The sequence below is a fragment of the Pezoporus wallicus genome, unplaced genomic scaffold (genome assembly GCF_028554395.1).
Source record: "Pezoporus wallicus isolate ANWC-B61680 ecotype Strahan unplaced genomic scaffold, APGP_CSIRO_Pwel_v1 scaffold_7107, whole genome shotgun sequence".
NCBI lineage: Eukaryota > Metazoa > Chordata > Aves > Psittaciformes > Psittacidae > Pezoporus > Pezoporus wallicus.
Window position 1 is genome coordinate 3,370,616 of NW_026642114.1, and position 20,293 is coordinate 3,390,908.

A 20,293-nucleotide genomic window follows, 5' to 3' on the forward strand; every position below is an offset into this window, starting at 1 on the left:
GGGGGGGGAAGAAGAAAAATCACTACCAGAGGGCTGCAAAACTAAGCTGAGGTTTGTGATAAGGGCAACATTAGAAATAAAGACATACAGCACAAGGCTTGTTTAAGCAGTTGTTTTGTCACTGTACGGTAAGTTCACCATGGTAATTTGGGTAAAAGCATAAATGGAATTGCACAACAGGGCAAAGTGGTATTCCGAACAAGGGTGAGCACAAACTGAAACAAAACATGGCCTCAAATTAGATACTCTTGCTATGCAAAAATATATGTATAATAACAAGCAGACCAAGTGGATAACAGACCCATTAGAAACTACAACATGCTAGCATTTATCTCCTGCTTGTAGTGCACCACTTAGTCCAGTGCTTTAAGAATAAGATTGCAAATCCTAGTCCAGACAATAATAGGAGAGTAATGGCTTCCTTAATTCATAAGGTAACATCAAACAGATCTGTCCTTGGGAGACACATGAGAAGGATGCAGGAAGGAAACAATAAGAACAAGCCTGCTGCTAAGCTCATGTTTGCCCTGTACTCTTCTTCAAAGCAGGGCAATGAAGGGGAAATGGCTGCTCTGTCCCCCTCCCTCACACTGGGGCTGAGAGGCTGCAGTGAACAGGCCAAGTACACCTGTACTACAAGCAGATGGAAGGCACACGTGCAGCAAACTGACAGCAGCCCATCAGCCCTAGTGGAGTCAGATTTGGGAGTGTAAGCTATCTCAATATATTTACTACTCCATTACCTTAAAATACTTGAAATTTTATAGGATAAAGTGTAGCTTGTCTCTCTTGTCCTCATATATCACTAAAGCCAGGGCAAGCTCAGTGGCCAGCATCAGCTGCTTACTGCTCTCCTGTGACTGATGCCACTTCAAAGACCCCTCAAGGAGGCCAACAACATAGGCACCCACTGAAGAGCTGTTCTTTAAAAATTCACAAGAGGTTAAACAGCAGTCATTAATTTCTGAGAGTAATTTTAATGTCACAGGATTAACACCGTATTGTTTCTGCTTAACTGTCAAGTGTTTGAGACAGTGGTTCTACTTTTCTTCAGCATCTCTCCCTTTGTGATGTGGTTTACAGTTCAACATACACACTACATCTCATTAAAAAAAAAAAAAAACAAAACCCACACTTTTACATTCTGTTCTGTTTCACCACTCTCCACTCATCTGAGAGGCTTTTTCAAGGAAGTGTAAGAATATACCTATGCTCCACTCTTCAGGAAATGGTGAACCACTTGACTGAAGGAAATGCTTTATAAGCTATTTTATTTAAGTATTTTCTCCAACCTGAAATGGAAAATGACTGTCTTTGCTTGGAAGAAGGTTGTATAAACAATGATCTTTGCAGCATAGCATGTCTCACATGGAAGATCAGTGATTAAGGCGGCCCTTAGAGTATTTTCAAATATCCATTGGCATGTCCCCTTTGGATTGTTTTTCTCTGCTTTCAACCCAGGCCTTGTTGATGGTGCGCTTCATTTCATCATCCCCTTCTGCATACATCTTTTTTAAAAGGTTCATAAGCCCTTCACTAGGGTCTGAGGTGTCATAGGCAGCCTTCCTGCAAGACAAACACATACGAGAAGATCACATATACCTAACAATTCTGTGCAAAAAAATTAAACACTAGCATTTGTTTGAAACATCCCGGTAACAGCAAGGATTTTCCTCTGGCAAACTCTTCAGAACCTGACAGTCTCAGTCAGCTTCCAAGTAGGGAGAATCCTAAAGAGTACCCTTAAATTACATGCAAGTTGAGAAGTATACCTAGAGCTGTCCCACTAAGGATGATGGGAAGCATTTTGCAGTAAACATGACCCTGGAAGCACCACCCTAAATTAATTTTAGGAAGTAGGAGTAGAATGCAACAGACACATAAAGACCAATATCTGTCTGTGGTGTTATGTGACAAGGGAACAAAAATAGAATTGTGACCACATTCACATCCCAGAAGGCATTTTCCACTTCCCGTTTTTCAGATTATCTCCAGAGGTTCACTGTCTCATTTTTAACACATTGCATTTCAAAGGAACTTTCTCAAGAAGCCAGCTTACAGTGTCACCCACATGGTAAGCACCTGGGTATGACATGCCCCTTATCATAAGCCTATGCTCCCTCTGGCAAACTTGCCTGTCTCTATCCTGTTTTCTAAAGTCCCATAAGTAGTTACTAGTGCAGCTGCAGGCTATGTGAAAAACATGCAGATCAAAATAGGTCAGCAGAGGGAGCGAGCTCCCCAAACCAGTCTTGGAAGCATTTCTGAAGCCACTTATTTACCATGCTCCAAATCCCCAGTGCTGAACAGGGTGGCAATACTGATCATGACAGGCTGGGTAGTGTGGAGGACTTCTCTGCACAAGATACAGGTTTAACAAAATGAGCCTGTCCCTCCAACAACCTGCATTAGTATTCAAGTTACCATCTCTTAATCTCCAGTGATGTCTGTCAAGAGGGGAAGGTAGTTTTGCTCTAAATTCATGTATGGTTAGTTAGGACTCATCAGTTTTAGCCAATCATTCTATAAACAGATATAAAATTAATAGACATTGGCAGGCATAACTTTCTTGAAAGTCAATTTTTCCATGCTGCTTCTGATAAGAAAATGTGTGTGGTATTGTGAAAAAAAAAAACAACAAAAACAAAACCAAAAAACCAAGAAACAATACAGAATTGTTACATGATACACTACTTATATAGACGCACACACACACACATATATATATATAACCATCTTTTGTCCTCAGGTGTTTCGTGCCATAATTTACCATGCTTATACATCCAGTATCTAAGCTGCTTGTAGGGCTGCCCCCAAGCATTTGAAGTGATACAAATTAGCTTGAGACTTTGTGTAATGACCTAGGTAAGCAGAAGCCTGTTTTGTCAAAAGTACGCTGGGATTTTTTGTGCAGGCGCTTCACACACAGGTGGCAAAATAGTATTTCGACCAGCAGCTGAAAGTATTGTATCTGCATTTCTATACCATATGCACTTAACCTAAAAAAAGTCAACCTCACTAGAGCATTTTTGCAATGAATGCAGCCATCAAATAAGAGAATTTTTAATTGGTTGATTAACATTCTGCAGGTCTATCTTGGGTACTTCCTGTGATGCAGACTTCATCATTAGCAATAAAACAGTAGAAAAGTGGCAAGCAGCTACTGAAAGTGTATCTCCTGCACTTACAGTCCTACTGATAGCAAGAAAATCTCAACTTAATGATTCTCAAGCATCTCAGGGGCTTGTCCCCCAAAACAGCAATTTTCACTACCTGACTGCAGTGTCAGTGTAGCACAGATCTGCTCTCCTGGCAGTCCCCAAACAAGTCGGAGAACAAGAGATGGAAAACAAGATGGAGGGTTGAAAAGACACTTACTCTTTCTCTTTGCTTTCTTTTTCCACTTGAGTGAGACATTCCCATTTTTCCTCCCGCTTCTTCCTACACATCACAAGGACCATGTCTGTCTTTATCTGCATGGTGAAGAGCAAGACATGAATTCAGAATGCTAGTCGCAACCACAATGAATAAAGTTAGTTTAGAGCATAAACCTTTCCATCTTCGTAGATTTCTGAAGCATTTACCTCAGCTATCGTTATGTAGCACGTAGGAAATTACAGCATGCACTGAGCTTCGAGGTGTAAAGTATTAACCTCACTGTAGACACTTTAAATGCCATGATTAATATACTACTAGTACAGAACTATAGTACCAATACAGAAGAACATTATAGTGCTGCAGAAACACCATTTAGTGATTCTCAGGATGCTAAAAGTACCCAGGACTGTCAGGTAAAGGACAGCTATATTTACTAGACTTCTCTAAGAATACCAAGTTCAGGTAGAGACTCCCCCAGTTTATTTCTCCAAGGATAAGAAATTAGTTTTAGGGCATTGCTTAATCTTGCAGTATGCTTGCCAGTTACAAGCAAAGCCTGTTTAATTGCAACCCTAACCTAAATTTCACAAATAACTCCTGCATGCCACAGTGGACAAGAATCTGCCAGACCTTTAGTTTAGTTTAGCAAGTATGTGACTACTGCTCAATTCTATGCCAAAAAAGAAAATAAATAAAATACCAGAGCATCACTCATTTATTTGTTTTAATTTCACACTGTCCTAGTTTTAGGGCAATTTCCAACTGAACCATAATTTCTTCACAAACTGATGTCTCTAACTGCAGCACACAACTGTGCAGAACGCAGACAAAAGTATCTGACACATTCCTAAGCCTGGAAAGATGGTACAAGTTTCAGAGTATGGACAGTGCCCCCACGTTGCAGCAATTGGCAGTAAAATGTTGCCAGTGTTCAGTGCCAGAACAACACACCCTTAACAAAGGCAGAGAGGTTTCAGACTTTGTTTTAGGTGTTAAGCCTATTTAAGCTTCCCAAGATTTGGGTCTCCTGAAAAGTCTCTTAGACCTTAAAATTGCAAAGAATTCCTCTGAGGTATTTAAAAGCAGAGGATATAAATGGATATTTAGTGGAATTTTCTGCTTGTTTCTGAAATCCTGTTGGACAGGTATTTAAAAAAGTGTACCATAGCTAGACATGATCTACTCAAATAGGAGGCCATGGATTCCAGAGAATAATTCCACAGTTATGACAATTAGAATTTAAGAAGAATCACATTCACAGGGAAGAAATTTTACAGACAGAGAGAGGGACTGAAGGTTAGCACTGAGTCTCTTGAACTAGTCAGGCAATGAATATGGTACTTTGTGAAGGACCCAGGTATCTCTTAACAGATGATGTGCACTGACCTTTCTAGAGCTGCCTTCCACAGAGATGGGTTTCAGGAGGTTGTTGAAGGTCATGGTGTAGTTCTTCCCATTCAGATTCTTCACTAGCAGATCAAACGACCTGGGACCAGAAAACAGAGGTCACAAATATTGCAATCACTGCAAAACTACTGAGCCTTGCCACCAAAAACAACGTCAAAAAATACATCAGGCATATTCCTTGAGAAAGCGTATCAACAGGCTTGAATTACTTTCTTCCCAGGGCTTTCAAATCTTCAGTTGGATTTAATACTGTGGATTTAAACTGACCTATCCAGACTTGCCGACAAACTGAGACCTTCAGGGGGTTCATTCTACCTCACTGAACTCCTACAACCTTGTAAAGGCAGATTTATTTCATGTACACTTCCATTCTGTTACCATCAAAAAACAGGGCTAACATTGCATACCCTGGCAAGTGTGATGAGATGCAACAAGCATTTGTACAATGAAAATATCCTGATACCCTCTCAGGAAAGCTACACTTACATAGTGCTAAGTGGTAATAAAAGCTAATACCCCTCAGGGGTAAAAAAAAAAAAAGCAGGTGGGGAGTAAGGGCTGATCCAGAACAGCACTCAATGCATCCCTGCATTTCAAATGATGTTCTTCACCCATGCTTTCCTGTGCTGTGTGGTGCAACAAGGTGAACTCACCTCTCTGTGAAATTCACCTGCACATTCTCAGCTGGAAGCTTCTGGACTCCATTTAAAGAGATGTAAATCTTAATAAACTTATCTGACTGATCCCAACCTGCAATTGGAAAAAATAGATTAAGTTCTACCTTTCCTCCATGACCTGTGTGCATTTCATTCCAGCTCCCTCAAAGTCCCCTAGCAATTTGCAGGATCTCTGCCTTACCAAAATAATCTTCAGAGAGATAAGGGAAAGACATAAATTATTTGGGAATAATGTGACAGTAAAAAGAGGTCCTCACACATAGCCCTATTCCCTAATTCCTGCAAATTCTGAGCAAAACATACTTACCAGCTCAGACAGAGGAGAGTAACCCTGTCTGTGAGAGGGAGTCAGAGGCAGCTGTCTGCTTCTACTGCAGTTTCCTTGACCCACTTTTTCCCCTACTCCCTGCAGGACAAGTATCTTGAGCAATTACCTCTCCTTTCACTTACATGGCAGGCAGAAAAGCTAAAGCTCACTCATTCCTGCTAAGCACTGGGCAACGAAAAATACTAGTAGGTACATGCCAGGGATCCTTAACGCATCCCACCCCTACTATCACACAAACAGAACTAGTACACCCTGTGGCTGGGACAGCATACGAGGCATGTGGAAGCATTTTCAGTGGGGTTTCCAATATGAAATAATCACTTAAGAAGCCTTCTTTATAATGCTAAGTGGCCACTGTAAGTCACACTAATGCTGTCATGCCTTCTCGTCAGAGACGGTGGAGCTCCAGTAAAGTGTTCAGAAAAACAAGCCTACCATAATTGTTTATTTTCACCGTGTACCCTCCCAGTGACATCTTTTCTTCCTCCACTGCATCTTTTGGCTTCGGTGGAGGCTGATTCTTGATTTCTAGCTCTAGCTTGTGTTTCTCTGTCATCAGGACATCACGAACCCGCTTCCTCGTGGCCTTTGTAAGCAATTCTTTTACTTCTTCCAAATCTTTCAGTAACTGGTGTAAAAAGAGGATCACACGTGCGTATTAGATACGGATACCTGTACTCTCGGTTCACGGCCGACCTCTTTCAGTGAGGAGTTTCAGATTTCCCAGATGCAGCCGTTTCATTTCCTTCTAACCGTGAAGCCACCGATTCCTCACTCCCGCTCGCGTTCTACTTTCTCGGCCACTACACGTTTGAAGGTTTAACCTTCCACCCATTATAAAGCCCAGAGAAACCCACAGAGGGTTCTGGTTCGCGCTCTAAGTGCGCAGCACCATCTCGGTGTGCACACCCGCAGCGCCCAGCAGACACCCAACCCGAGAGCTCCCTCCCTCCCGGCCGGCCGCCCCCCCGGCTCCCCGCAGCAGCCGCTCTACCGCCCCCCGCGCCGGTTCCTGTCAGAGCCCCGGGACACGCTGGGGGGGGCTCACCTCCTCGCGCGCTGCAGCCATGTCGCGTGCGGCAGCCCCCGGCAGCAGCGCCCACGGCCCCTCTGGAACCTTCCGGCCTCCCGCCCCGCCCACTCACCGCGCGAGCCCCGAGCGCGCCGCGGAAGTGACGCAATGCCGCCGCTCTGCTCGCGCCGCCCGCAGGGAGCGCCCCTGGCGGTGGCCGCGGCGCGTCCCGGGTCGGGAGGCGGTCGCTGAGGGGCGCCGCTCGGAAGGACCCCTTCCTTCCCGTCGCGGCGGAGGGGCCGGGCCGCTGAGCGAGCGCAATGGTAACTGCTTTAGGGGAGGATCGGCACGATCTGCCCGAGCACCGCACCCTCGGTTGCAGTTGGTCAAGGTAAAAATATAGCGGGGTGCTTCTCACCACCGTTACCTCAGCGTCCTGGGCAACAGAAAAAACGAGTTTCTGCATCCCCAGGTGCCAGTCGGACCTTGAAATTTCACACAGGAGGAAAAAAACCCCAAAACTAAAAAAGAAAAACCCCAAACAAATTGCGTCAGTCTTTCAGCAAGTAGGGAAGTGGGGGTGTCAGCATTTGTCTCCACATGTCTTTTATAAGCAATGGATTTGTCTCCAGATATCTTTTATAAGCAATGGAACCCAAGGCAGAATACAGCCCTTCAGCATTTAAAAAGTAGATTTCTCTGAAAGTGCCAGTTCTAACATCTGTTTTACCCAACTGAGGAATGACACCTAATTTGCTGATTTATGGCCTTAGATTGTTAACTTTTCTGAAGTGAATATCCAAGAATTAATTTGTAAAGATTAATAGCAAACCTGAAGCCAAGGACTTACGTTCAAGTCTGCGTTCCGCAAATCAGTTTTAACAGACGTTGTCCAGAAGGGTTTATTATAACCCTCTGGTCCAGTGCTTCATGATTTGCACTTGAGAAAGGACCAGGAAAGATCTGCATAACTAACTCTGTGGTTGGTTGTAATTTCCACAGGACTTCAGCTTGTCCAGCATTTGAAGCTGGGCCAGTTGATTCTATATGGAAAATACAGTATGGTCAACTGGAATTTACTTCTGTGGTGTGGTCACTTTATTGGTTAAAGGCAGTTGCTTATTCAGAAATTGTTTCCTTGTGATCTTTGTTGAGCAGTCACCAGGACAAGAAAAAACGTTATGTGGGTTTTTTTCTAGATACTGGTTTTGTAGTTTCTCCACTCTTAGTTGTGGCCTGATTGAGTGCTCATAGGTTTAGAATTTAAACTGGTATTGCTTTCTAATTTAATTTCTGTTTAGAGGAGAAAATGGTTTTGCTAATACATAAATGCATTGGTAAGAGAGCCTGTAATTTGCTTCTTTCTTGATATTTTTTTAAAACCAGTGCTTATGTTGTTTCCTTAGGAGCATTTCCATGCCTGTGGCACTTCCACTTGCGTGGCAGCTTCCACATGGAAGAGTTGTCTGTTGCATTGTAAAAACAGGTTCCACATGGCTCCCCTTTGCATAAAGCTGTAGTAGCATCTGCATCCTCCCCTGGCTGGAAACAGAAGACAGCCTGACAAAAACAGGTTGTCATCTTGGGTGCACCTGTACAAAGAGCACAGTGGCAGGGCTTCTCTTGGAGAAGAATCAGAAAAGATCCTGCATCCGGAAGGAGAAAAGGAGCTAGGTTAGAGTAAGTAGGAGTACTGAAACTCGGCTGAAAGATCCTGGTCTGGTCTCTCTGGCAAAGAAAATACAGTGCAGAGTGGTCTTCAGTGCTCTTCAGCTTGGGGAAGGGGTGGGGATGGAAGCATCTGAGAGGGTGTTGAAAGGCCTGTGGCCTTTTGTCTAGCAAGTAGTAGCCTTCCGCTTCTGTCTGCAGGAATTGATAGCAGCTGATGAAAACAGTCCTTGGATAGTGATGTGGAGGTAAAACAATACCAAATGTTATGTCTGGTAAATTTAATCTTCAGCTTTTCTCTCTCTTTGCCTTTGTATCTTCCCCTGAAGTGCTGTGTGCCTTTCCAGTTACCAGGGAATAATGGCTGTTGATCTTAATTAATAAAAAAGAAACCCTGCAGCAATTGCTCACATGGAAAATGGTTTTATAAAGCATTTGAATACTTTTGACGGCTGTAAATTCTGGTCTGCCCTGTTCTTGTTCAGCCATGTTTCTCTGTTAGGAGTCAGTTTTCAATTTCTTGCCGTGTCCTTGTGCTCCCTATGACCCTTCCGATAAGCATGCTGCCTCATGGCTCACTTTCGTATTTTTCTTGTGTACTCCAGGGAATCATGACGTCCTTAACAGTGGCTCCTGTTGCACCATGGCTGTGTATCAGTGACCTTCAAGAAAAGCTTATTTACCAGCGCATTCTCTGGGCTGGCAACCTCAGGCTAGAGTTTGAAGTGGAGGGCCAGGGTGACCCATTAGCTCTCTGGCATGGCGCCTGTATGTCAGACTTGAACAGGAGACCCCTTGGGAATGAGTACATCGTCCTAATGAACGGGTTAGAACTGGCTGTGTAGCACACATTTTTGACAGCTAGTCTGCCAAGTCTAATAGGGCTGCTTAGAAATGACCACCTTGAGCGACCTGTATAAAAAACCCTAGCACAGCAGCAGTTTATTATTACAAACAGATTGAAGCACCTTATTCCCATTTTGTATGCATTTCCATTTATTTTACAAGGCATTGTTCACACAATGATAACAAGGTACCAATCCAAACAATTCTGTAACAATTAAAAAAGTAAACATTTGTTGTGACCATGTACATTGAATTGCACTTTTAATACCAAGCATTACACTTATATTTCCATATTATACTTTATATAATACGTGGATTTGTTGCACAAGTACTGGTAGTATGGAGTTGTTCTCAGTTAAAAGTCTGATGTCGCTGTCATGCTCTTCTTTCCTAACTCTTTAGGATTTGCAAACTGGGACACACACAGATGACAAATGCAGCTCCAGATCTAGAAAACTTCATTGTAATGGAGCCAGAGCTTTGAAGCTGCTCTCTGGTTTCAATGTGCTAAAGTGAATTCATCTTGAATGGCAGGCACTGAGGGATTTGGACCATGCCTGATTAGACTCTTTTCTGCATTCACATGTCAGCTTTTCCCAGTTCAGAGAAGCCAGAAAATCTTCCATGGGAAAGCAGTAGTTCCCAAAGCTCAAGAGAGCTCCTGGCACAGGTTGGTATGGGCAGCAGTGCAAACCCAGGGATTACTGGAAGGGGGGGGATTGGGATCTGGAGAAAAATCTGAGAATGTTTGCTCTCATTTGCATTGGTAGTACCATCCATGTATTATATAAAATACAAAAATAAGAGAAACTGGAAGGAAATTAGTACAGCCCAGGATTCTGGTGGTATCAAATCATAAATGAAATTTATGACACCAAATCCTTTTGATGTATTTATCCCCTTGTGATTCAGTTTCCTATATAGTATTCTATATATACGATATAGTTTTCCAAAGATACATATATATTCCTTCACAGGTTAAATAAAAGCAAGTCCCACTGAATCAGAAAATAAAAGGAAGTAATGTCCTAATTCTCTACCCATATCTTTTTGTCTTTTTCAGGTAAAAATAGCATGAAATACATTCAGTAGCAAAGCAGTTGGAATCCAGAAGTGGAGAACCCTGTATTCCTGGAGGATTAACCTTTACATGTTAAGACATGATACTGAAATAAATTATGTAAACTTCTGACTTGGGTAAGGTGGGATCTTGATTAATGCTGAGCATTATTCATCCTGCTGCAAATTCTTTGAATTTCCCAAACCCCATCTATGGATCAGCTCTGTTCTAAAGGCTGCTGTGATGTACACCCCACCTAACTTGAAAGATCCAAACTTGAGCGCTTCATTGTGCCTCCCCTCAGTATTATTACTTAGAAAGAGGTAACAGGACAGCTCCCAGTAAGATATTAGCAAAATAGACAGGAAAATAATATAGTTCAAGCCTTTGTGCTTGCAAGAACAACGTGACGACCGGTGCTGTGTTAACTCACAGCAGTGCCTTGGGTGTACACAGCATTACCTGTCTAGTGCAGCCAGCTGTTTGCACAGCAGCCCATTCTGCAGGGTTCAGCTGTAATAGGTGTGCTTGTCACTCAGAACAGTCCCCAGTCTTGAGGGAAACATCTCTGCCCTGATGTTCACATTCAGACAATAACACATACTAAGGTTTTCTCTCTAGCAGTTGGAAGAAAACTAGCATCGTAACATCAGAAGTGTGTCTGTTTTCAGTGCCAAAGGTATTTAGGCTTATCAGATCATGTAGAAGTATGCCAATTATCCCTGAGTCTAGCAGTAAATCAAAATAAGAGGTATAGTTTTCCCACACATATAAGTAGTTCCATGGATTTCAGTGCAACTACTTAACAAAAGATAGGGAACAGCCCTACCTTTATCCTGTGGAGAAAGCATGACTTATGTAGCTTCCAGGTTGTGATACTTCAGTGACAGTAAATTCAGATTTTTATGTACTCAAGGTCAATGGCATTGTGACTCTAAAGTCAATGGGATACTTCATGCTCTGTTGAGGGGCTGAATTCTTGTTTTTGACTTTCTATCTCCTTCTCTTGTAAATGACTTTTTGAGTTGTTTTTAACACAATGGCACAGATAAAAGCATCTAGCTTAAATTTTAAGAGCCAACTAAGAGAAGTCCTTTAAAATGTCCAACAAAGAAGAAAAACATTGCTTACCTATGTAAGCAATGTAACTTAGCTGTAGCAAATTATATACTAATTAATGGGCAGGACAAGGATGAGTTTGTCAGTTGGCAGTACTGATTACACAGCTGTCTCCCAAGACTGGTTTTACTGAACTTTAATGCATACGGACCTCGGAGATTTTGCAGTTTCTTGGATTAACAGCACACATGATATTTTCTATTTTATTGTTATTTTCTCTGGGGTACATTTGGAATTTTTAAGTGAAATACGTCCTATTACTTTAGAATATTAAGTTTGATTCACAAAGATAATACAAAATGAGTTCACAGAGGTACCATGTAACTAAAACAGCCTTGCTTCATTTCTCCTGTAAAGTGTTACAGTCAAAGTAAAAACAATTGCTTTTTAAACTGAAAAAAGTACTCTCCCCTCTCCCCGCACATTGGGCATATCAGGAACAGATTAGAATCCAACAAGATAAAACAGTTGTACTAAAAAAATTCTTTGGAGGTTTAACCCCAATCAAAGTAAAGACTTTATTGAGAACTGTGCATTCTCAATAAAATTAAAAAATAAGATTTAGTTCCACACATATATTTATAAAATTCAAATTACTTTTAATGTAAGTTTGATGTGGATACATAGTTTAATACTGACTTAGGAAAAGAAATATTAATCACTGCAGACTTACAAGCCATGTTAGCTGTTCCAGTGCCACACAAAAAAAAAAGAGTTTCAGTGAGACTTTGATGATGTTTTCTGCTAAAAATCTGAACAACAAGCCAGCCATCCCTGACTGATCAGCTGGTCTGGCATACATGTGCACATAACTCTGTCACACGCTGCTGAAAAGGGCTAATTAAACCCCGTATTTGTTTTTCTCACAGGAAGCTAAGTTTCCCTATAGCATATATAGTCAGCAGGCAGAATTTTAGCTTGCCTGGTTTAATCCTGCAGTCTTGCTTCTTTCCTTGTTTCTGAATATAACTGCTTATTCATCAAGATAATGCCATAGAGTTAGTTTATTATTCTTTCAGTAGTTTTGAGAAGACTCATTTTCCATGTAAATACTACTCTTCCAAATACCACTGCTACAAACGCTACTTTGGGACTATAGATGGAAGGTGAAAGCAGTTCTTTGCTTTTATGTCACTGCCAAGAGTGATAACGCAGCTGTTGCCCTCAGAAACTGTTTTTGCTGATGTAAGCCAGCTTCCATTCTACAAGGTTTTGAAATCCTGGCTAGCAGGTAGCAAACATATTTTTGTCACAGAAACTCAACTTCCAAAGTCAGAGAGCAGCTACAAAGAGAAAGATGATGTTGTGTCAAAGTGAGTTCCATGGGACATGGTGAGCTTATTTAACAGTTCTTTTTTTGCTGAACTGGGGAAGTCCCACTCCCACAATCCACTTGCAGTCATTGCACCCTTTGAGATTATTTAACTCATTAATGTGTCAAAAGACTAACCAAAAGGGGAAAAATCCACCCCACACCTTTTTTTGTTTGGTTGGTTTTAATCGTCTCTAGTTAAGTGCCATAACAAGGACAAGGGACATGACTGTACAACAGGGAGTTGGAGTGGTGAGTTCTTTGAGCAGAAGTGAGCTGTTACGTTAAGTCATCTGCTCAGGGAATCACAGTCTTACCCATTTATTTTTTTATTATTACTGCACATTTTCAATCAAGGTTTTAAATTCACTTTTAAGAATGATTTAAAATAAATGAGAAATTTGGACACTTGTCAAACCATCAGTGTCACTCATCGGCACAGTACTCTCAAATGTAACAATCAGATGTTCACCAAGTATTCTTAAATGTCACTTCATATTTATTATGCAGTTCATTTTGAGCGTGAAGTGGAACTGGTAAATGAATGACTAATGCTAGGCTTAGACAGTTATGAGAACAGAAATATTTATGCAAATATCATTAGCAAGAAAGTGACCAGGGAAAAAGATCTTTGTTCATATTTGCAAAAGAAATTCGTTTTGCGTTTTCACCCCTTTTTTTCCTCACTACATTAATGGTTCCAGATAATCACTGTTCTTGCAGGTACATTTTCAAATATTAATTTTTTTAGCCCCTTACCCTTAAAAGAGAAAATTTCATTGCAGGATTGTGTCCAGGTAGTGATTCTATTTTGATCTCTACTTCAAACTGCTGACTGCCTTTCAGAATCATTCCTTTGGCACAGGTAATATTTATACTACCCTGTTTAAAATAATTCAGAATTATGCTTGACAACAAAGCACAAGATGGGTATCATTAAATTTTATTGTACAAAACTGACAAGATATGGCATTACTTAGAGTTAAAAAAAAAAAACAGAACTAATGTCCCTGGAACAATTCTGAAAATGGAACAATTAATACACAATCTTTAGTCCAGCAGTGATATTTACCTGCAAGACCTTCTTTAGACATGACAGATATAATTAAAAAAATACTCCATCAGTTCAAGCAATAGTTTAATTTTACATGAAATAAGTATTTCTATAAACACTTTATGTTCAGTCAAAACAAATGCTTTTGGATTTTCTTACCTTAAGAGCTAAAAAACAACCAGGTAAGTTTGGGAATCATCAGAGAAGTCTGCCCCATGGGAAAGTCTAGGTTTTGTATTCCACTTGAAAATGTTTGTGTTTATAAAAATAAGTAATACCAACACAGCATTTCCTAAGTAGCAAACAGATCTTGACACTGCAGTGTCTTATCAGTGCAGCATAAACATTTTGGGGTTGTTTTTTTTTTTTGAGACCTCATTTCTGTGTCAAATTCAGAATTTGAATATAGACCCATTACTGTTACTCATAAAACCTACCCCTTATTTCACAGGATATACGAAAGGTCTAACCTATGCAAGGTCTTCACTCTGCTTCAGGGCAAAAAAATCAAATAAACGCTGAACAATTTTCCCTTTATCCCAGTGGAAAGAATTATTTCTTGCAAACTGTAGTATAAACTAAAAATAAAAAGGGAACTAGATAACTTTATGTTAAATTCCAGTTCAGTTGTCAATAGCCTTCACACAACAGTGCTACAAGGAACTGCACTACTTGCATTTCTGAAGAAAAAAAACAATCAGAACTAAGAACTTATCAGGGAAGCTCATAAACAATTGTGCCAAGAGAGCACAAGACTATCTTTGCTATGGCCTAAGCTTTACAAAAAGTGCTTCTCTGCAGGACACAGTCACTGCGATAAACTTCTGAGATGGTCCCAGGGTGTAAGCTATCCTAAGACACCGGCACACACACTGGTGATTATGACACTGTGCTTTCTATGAAGAGATTATGCTTCAGTACTTTACATTTTCCATTCTCTCTCTTCCTCCAGAGGAAAAAACCTTCTATGCAAGATAAAAATAATTTTGAATAATTAGTTGTGTATTAAAGACCTAGTTTTGAAGTATTTATTTAACATCTAGTCATATAAAATAAAGTGTAAAAGTATGAAGGTATTACACGTGGCTTTCAGCAAGGCAGTTTGGGAAGTAAGAATTCAACATAAACCAGGAATTATTTTTCCCCCCTCTGAAAACGGTCACATCAGAATGAATGAAAAACACCGAAGAATTTCACTTCAAGCCTGCACTCCTGCCTTTTGTCCTTTCTCCAAGAGGAGAGACCACTGGAAGAATCCTCCAGGGTTCAGCTGTGTTGTTCTTTGTGCTCTTGTTTGGGGTCTGTCGGGAACTATGTACTGCTCTCTTTCGGTGGCAGGGACGGCTGAGACTGCTGTGGTGGCTGTGTGCCTGTTGCCGTTTTGATAGAGTTCAGGGTTTTGCTAAACCAAGAGTTTTTGGCAGCTTGGATTTCATTCATAAGGGCTCCTCTCTGGTGCTCCAGCTCCTACAAAAGCAGAATAGTCAGAACTGATCAAAACCCAGGTAATTAACAACAAAGCATCTTCAAACTCAGTCCCTGCAATCCAGCACTTCCTTGCAACCTCCCAGGCACTGGGGAGAGAAGGCAGATTGAAATTGCAGAAACAGCAGAAGATATTTAGATATAAAAATCTCATTTCAAGTCAAAGTCGTTCTTGAAGTTCACAGATACACTGCAGAATGGGTGTACGTTCCCTTTTGGAACAATTTTTTGCACAATTTAGAATTATTTTGTACTGAGCATAACAAGGTTGAGGACACAGCCTGGCTGTACTTGGATTTCACATACCTGAATTTTGCACTTAGCTTCCACAAGTTGCAGTTTGGTCTGTGCAAGTTCGAGTTCCATCTCCCTCAGCTGCTTCTTCAGTGCATCCTTTTCATCATCCATTTCTATGCCCTTATTCTCCATGCTTACAGTAGGCAGCTTCAGTGCCCCTTCCTTACTGAAAATCTCACTGCAGTGTTTGCAGGCCATCACTTTACCCTGAAATACCCAGAAAGCTCATCTTTAATGCATATTTTAGGAGTTGCTGTACTTCCTGGAAGAGCCATTTTTACGTTAGACTGCCTTTGTGTCAGTAATCTTGAACTATCTAGTATTGCAGTTTTCACACATGACATGGAAAGAATTTGAGAAGTTCATGAACAATTTCCAGGGCATATTAACAGTATAAAATTTCTTAAAATCTACTTAGCATGCTCTAAGCACAGAGACTTTGCCTCCTAGATTAGAAATACTCAAACCCTCTTGCTACCAAAGCTTTGTAATATTTTGCAGTATTTATGCCAGCAGAATTCAGAAGAGGAAATCGCACTCCAGAAACTTTTCATCTTCCATAAAAGTACTTGAATAAATTAATACAAATTGTGATACTTTAAAGAAAGCCAGGTAGCTTTTCCATATTTCCAGAAGAAAGCAAGCTGCTGTGCTCACTGCATGGGCCAGTACTGTCCTGCAGGTGTTTGTTCAGCATCTTAGGGGATGCCCCTTTCTGCCAGTGACACCTGCCAGTGACACAACAGTAATGTTCTCGTGCTACCTGGAGAGGTCAACCAGTTACTCATAGCTAAAGATGGAGCACAGCTGGCCTGGCTCGCACAAACTGAAACAGGGTATCGAGCTACTTCAGCAGATTATAGGAACATCAATCCTGGAATTACTTTTTTTACCAGTAACATAAAAAGGTCACTAAAAAGGCACAAATCAGGTTCAACTTGAGTACCAAAGAAACAACTAGAAGCTAAACCAGAGTGAAAACAATTCTGCCTACTCCATAGTGACAAAGCAGAGGGATACATGATCAGGAAATATTTATCTCTAGTGCAAATGTTCCTAGTAAGGGGCTTTAGAGAAGGGTGAGGAACTGCTAGGGCAATTCTGGGGATGGCTCAAGCTATGCCAAGTTACTTAAACAACTTTGCTTAAATTACAGAAACCCAAATTGTCCAGTTCGGCCAATTCTGATCCCTCCACTGGGCACACAAGAGAAGCAGCATGTTTTCTCTTCTAGAGAACCTTTTATTATTATTATTTAAAACATCCAAGTAAATACTGTCTCTCTGCATTTTTTTGCCAGAAGTGTGTATTTCAACAGGAAAAAGAAAAACCAAGTACTACATGCAGTTCAGGTTCAGAGTTCTGCGCTGCTGATATAAGATAAAGAACCGTGAAAGGAAATTAACCTTTTTATTGTTTGAATCTGATCTAAAATGCCTGTGGGCTATCAGTGCAGGTAGGTGGACAATCCTGTTTGTTGTAACATTAAATTTCAATTAGTGTCTTATTCTGTGTCACTGGTATTTAGCAGTACTTGTGTTAGAAAAACCTCATATGTAGAGGCGTCATTCTCACCTTCACAACTTCCAGTTCATCTTTACTGGCCGCTTGTTGTTTTTCCAGCCTGGTACTCAGCTGGGAACAAATCTGGAGCAGAGAAAGCAGTCTCTTAGCTAATGTCTACTGTACTAAAATGTAACCCATGTTTTTTTCATTTTTGTTAGAACCAACATTTCTTAAATGTTGCCTCACTCAGAGGCTGTTGCTAATAATGAGACTGAAAAAAAAATGACAGTATTCAATACAGAACCTGAACACAAACATGTTATAGATGAATTAGTTTATAATGTTTATACTGCATTATGTCACAGAGTAAAGAAGCATTCACCCTGTAGTACTAAAATTAGCTGAAAGACAGGTTCTGCCTGATTCCCTAAATTATGAGACTATTAGGAAAACCACAAAAAGATTTATGACGGATTACAGCACTTGCTCTCTGAAAGCCTGAAAGGTAGTGTAACATAAAGGCTGAGATCTGCTACTCTGAAAATTCAGCTTTCACATCAGGTTGAAAGAAGAAATAGGAAAAAGTGTCTCTAGAACAGTACCTGTTTATACTCTGCAATAATGGCTGTGGTTTTCTTGATCTCAGATTCTGCCTTCTCTAGCTGCTTCCTGAAGACCTCCTTCAGCTAGGAATTGAAGGAGAGAAGTTACACAGTACACTGAAAGAAGTTTTCAAAATGTCATCAGATCATTCTCTCAAAGTCTGGCTGTGTTTACAGCAATTCTGCAGCTGCTCCTTACCAAATTCCAGTTCTTCTTACAACTTCCACTTTTTCATATAAGTGTCTGATTTACTCAGTACACAAATAAGTATTATATTCAGTTACAACTAGAAAGACTATACTGTGATACAGTATATCCTGACTTCTCTTGTAGGGTTATTCTTCCTCTGCATTAAATGGTGGTACAGCATGATCCACAGAACACAAAGCAAGAGTGTTACTATTAAGTGGGTTTTACTGATTTTGGTTTTGTTTTCTGCACACTGTTAGAGCAAGTGTAGGCAGACAGATTGTTTGTTTGTTTGGAGATGGAATAGGAAGAAGAATCTCAGCATTACCACTCTGATCTCCATAACGGGAGAAGAAGATCTGGCTTGGTCTGTGCACTACATTTGCACTACAGTTAACTCATTCCTCCATTGTTCAGAACCACTAAATCTTGAGAGGCCTTTCAGTAGGAAAAGGCTTCCACTGCCTTATTATAGCGGAGAACCTCCCAACCTCCATTTAAGGAGACACAAAAAATTGTCATTTGATTGTTGTAGTCACTGTTGTCAAACAGCAAAAACAAAAATCAGGGTATCACTTTTGACATATACTTTTGTGTGTCAGTATTCAGCACTGTGGTAGATACATAGAATTGAAAAACGAAGATTGAACATGTCAGAAAATATGAGGCCAGGTCTAGTCCACAAAATTCTCCCAACCCTGAGCTTTGTTTCACTGTTGGTTCTAGCTTCAGGCAAAAACATCCACAGCTTATTTCAGTGAACCAGCAGCAGAATCCAGAACAGCCTCTTGTTAAGGCAACAACTCCTCCAGCTTCTTGTTTAGATCATTAAAAGTGGTCTGATCATGTCTCCTTAGTTGCGATTGCTCGCCACCAGTGAAAAGGATTACAATACTGGGAAGAGGATGAGGTTTGGAAAACTGAACATTCTAAGCTCAATTAAAGAAAATACTGAAAACCAAACTTAAAAAAAACTAATTACCCTGGCACTGTAATTTTTTAGTTGTGACTGCATTTTGAAGACAAAATCCTTTCTACTATTACAACACATTCATGCTTTTCTCCATATCCTTTGCTTGCATTTCCTTGTTAAATGAGAAAAGTTGGAGAATGCATTACCTGAGCAGTTTCTTCTTCCTGCTTCCGTTTCTCCTCCTCAGTCTCCACTAGCTTCTGTTTGGTCAGGAGAAGTTCCTTGTTCAAAACATCTGCTTTGTCTTCAGCCTAGAATTAGAAAAGCTAGTGTAAATCAGACATTATCTGTGCCAATACAAATGTATTGATTCAGATTCTAGCACTGCCTTTTCCTGACCTCTGATGACTCACCTAGCCTATTATATGAAATTCCTTTTTCAAATAGCCATCTTCTAAGTTATTTCACTGTGTTTCAACAACTGGGCGAAAGGGCCCTTTCGCCACATGCTTACCTAAGCCCAGATGGCAAATAACCAGAGATACTATGTTTTAATACAACCCTAATACAAACCATGATGTATAGAATATTTTTGTTGGGAACAATATTAATCTAAGCGACGGCAGCATGATTTAGCTCCTGTGTAACTTCAGATAACTCATTCCATTTTTATATCTGTAAGATACCGTGGAAAACATTAGTTGCCTGCACTGTACCTTACAAAGCATCTGGGTGGAGACAAGTATAAAAGAGACCAACAGGACCACCAGATAAACCAGGTTATCAATGCAAGTAACTGAAACCTGCAGAAACTTGATACTGTCTACTGCAGAATATGAATTTTCTCCTTTCTTTGAGTGGCCAGGCTCATGGTGGAAGATAGTGGGAATGCTTTGGTTTTGTAAGCACTATTCTCACCAATCACCACAAGAGAAATGTATTTCTCAGTACCTGTTTATATTCTGTTGGGCTCCCCAGCTAGGAGATACACACTGCATTGCACCACCCCTGCTGTTCAGTAACTAGGTGCTACAGTAGGCAATGGCTGTGCTCGAATAGTGCTTAGTCTGCTGACACTACAAGTGGGAAAACGGCATTGGAAACAAGTAACAGTGCAGAACCTGTCTCTTGAGTTGCAGTTTGGTTTTCTACCACTGGAGGTGGTATTAAGTTATCTATTGGCTACAGTGTTAATTATTAATGAGGGTGTTTGTTAGTGGTGACTGGGTAGCAGAAGCAGCTGCACCTGGGCCCTGAGTGAAGAGGTCGATTGAGGTTTCCTGCATTAGCGTGTATATCGCTGTGTGGGAGAAAGGAAAACAAGCAGTGAAAGAACAGAAAAGTGTTAAGATTGGCATCTTAGAACAAAAGAACTTGGAGATTACAAGGATATTTTTGGTGAAAGACCTGTTTAAGATACACTTTGAGGGAACTACAAA

General features: G+C 40.7%; 2 protein-coding genes and 1 long non-coding RNA gene across 8 annotated transcripts in view; 1 reads left to right on the forward strand and 2 right to left on the reverse strand.

Annotated features, from left to right (window-relative positions):
* Positions 1–957: 957 nt before the first annotated feature.
* CACYBP (calcyclin binding protein) lies at positions 958–6,969 on the reverse strand. Its single transcript, XM_057427120.1, has 6 exons — positions 6,839–6,969; positions 6,226–6,418; positions 5,439–5,535; positions 4,765–4,864; positions 3,379–3,473; positions 958–1,566 (listed from the first exon to the last, which is right to left on the reverse strand). Exons 1-6 carry the CDS (start codon positions 6,857–6,859, stop codon positions 1,407–1,409), a joined length of 666 nt encoding a protein of 221 aa, XP_057283103.1. The 5' UTR covers positions 6,860–6,969; the 3' UTR covers positions 958–1,406.
* Positions 6,970–9,438: 2,469 nt separating this feature from the next.
* On the forward strand, positions 9,439–10,508 carry LOC130608907 (uncharacterized). The gene is made up of 2 exons (XR_008974667.1): positions 9,439–9,986; positions 10,380–10,508. It is a non-coding gene; the product is annotated as an uncharacterized LOC130608907 (long non-coding RNA).
* Positions 10,509–14,273: 3,765 nt separating this feature from the next.
* Positions 14,274–20,293, reverse strand: part of RABGAP1L (RAB GTPase activating protein 1 like) — a 221,024-nt gene continuing 215,004 nt past the window's right edge. For 5 of the 6 annotated variants that reach the window (XM_057427332.1, XM_057427335.1, XM_057427336.1 and 2 more), the window contains 5 exons: positions 19,061–19,165; positions 17,752–17,835; positions 17,219–17,290; positions 15,653–15,850; positions 14,274–15,328 (listed from right to left, as the gene is read on the reverse strand). In XM_057427332.1, the coding sequence (XP_057283315.1) occupies positions 15,173–15,328; positions 15,653–15,850; positions 17,219–17,290; positions 17,752–17,835; positions 19,061–19,165 (615 nt within the window). In that variant the 3' untranslated portion in view covers positions 14,274–15,172. The remainder of the gene's footprint in view (positions 15,329–15,652; positions 15,851–17,218; positions 17,291–17,751; positions 17,836–19,060; positions 19,166–20,293) is intronic. The other variant, XM_057427333.1, reaches the window with a different exon arrangement.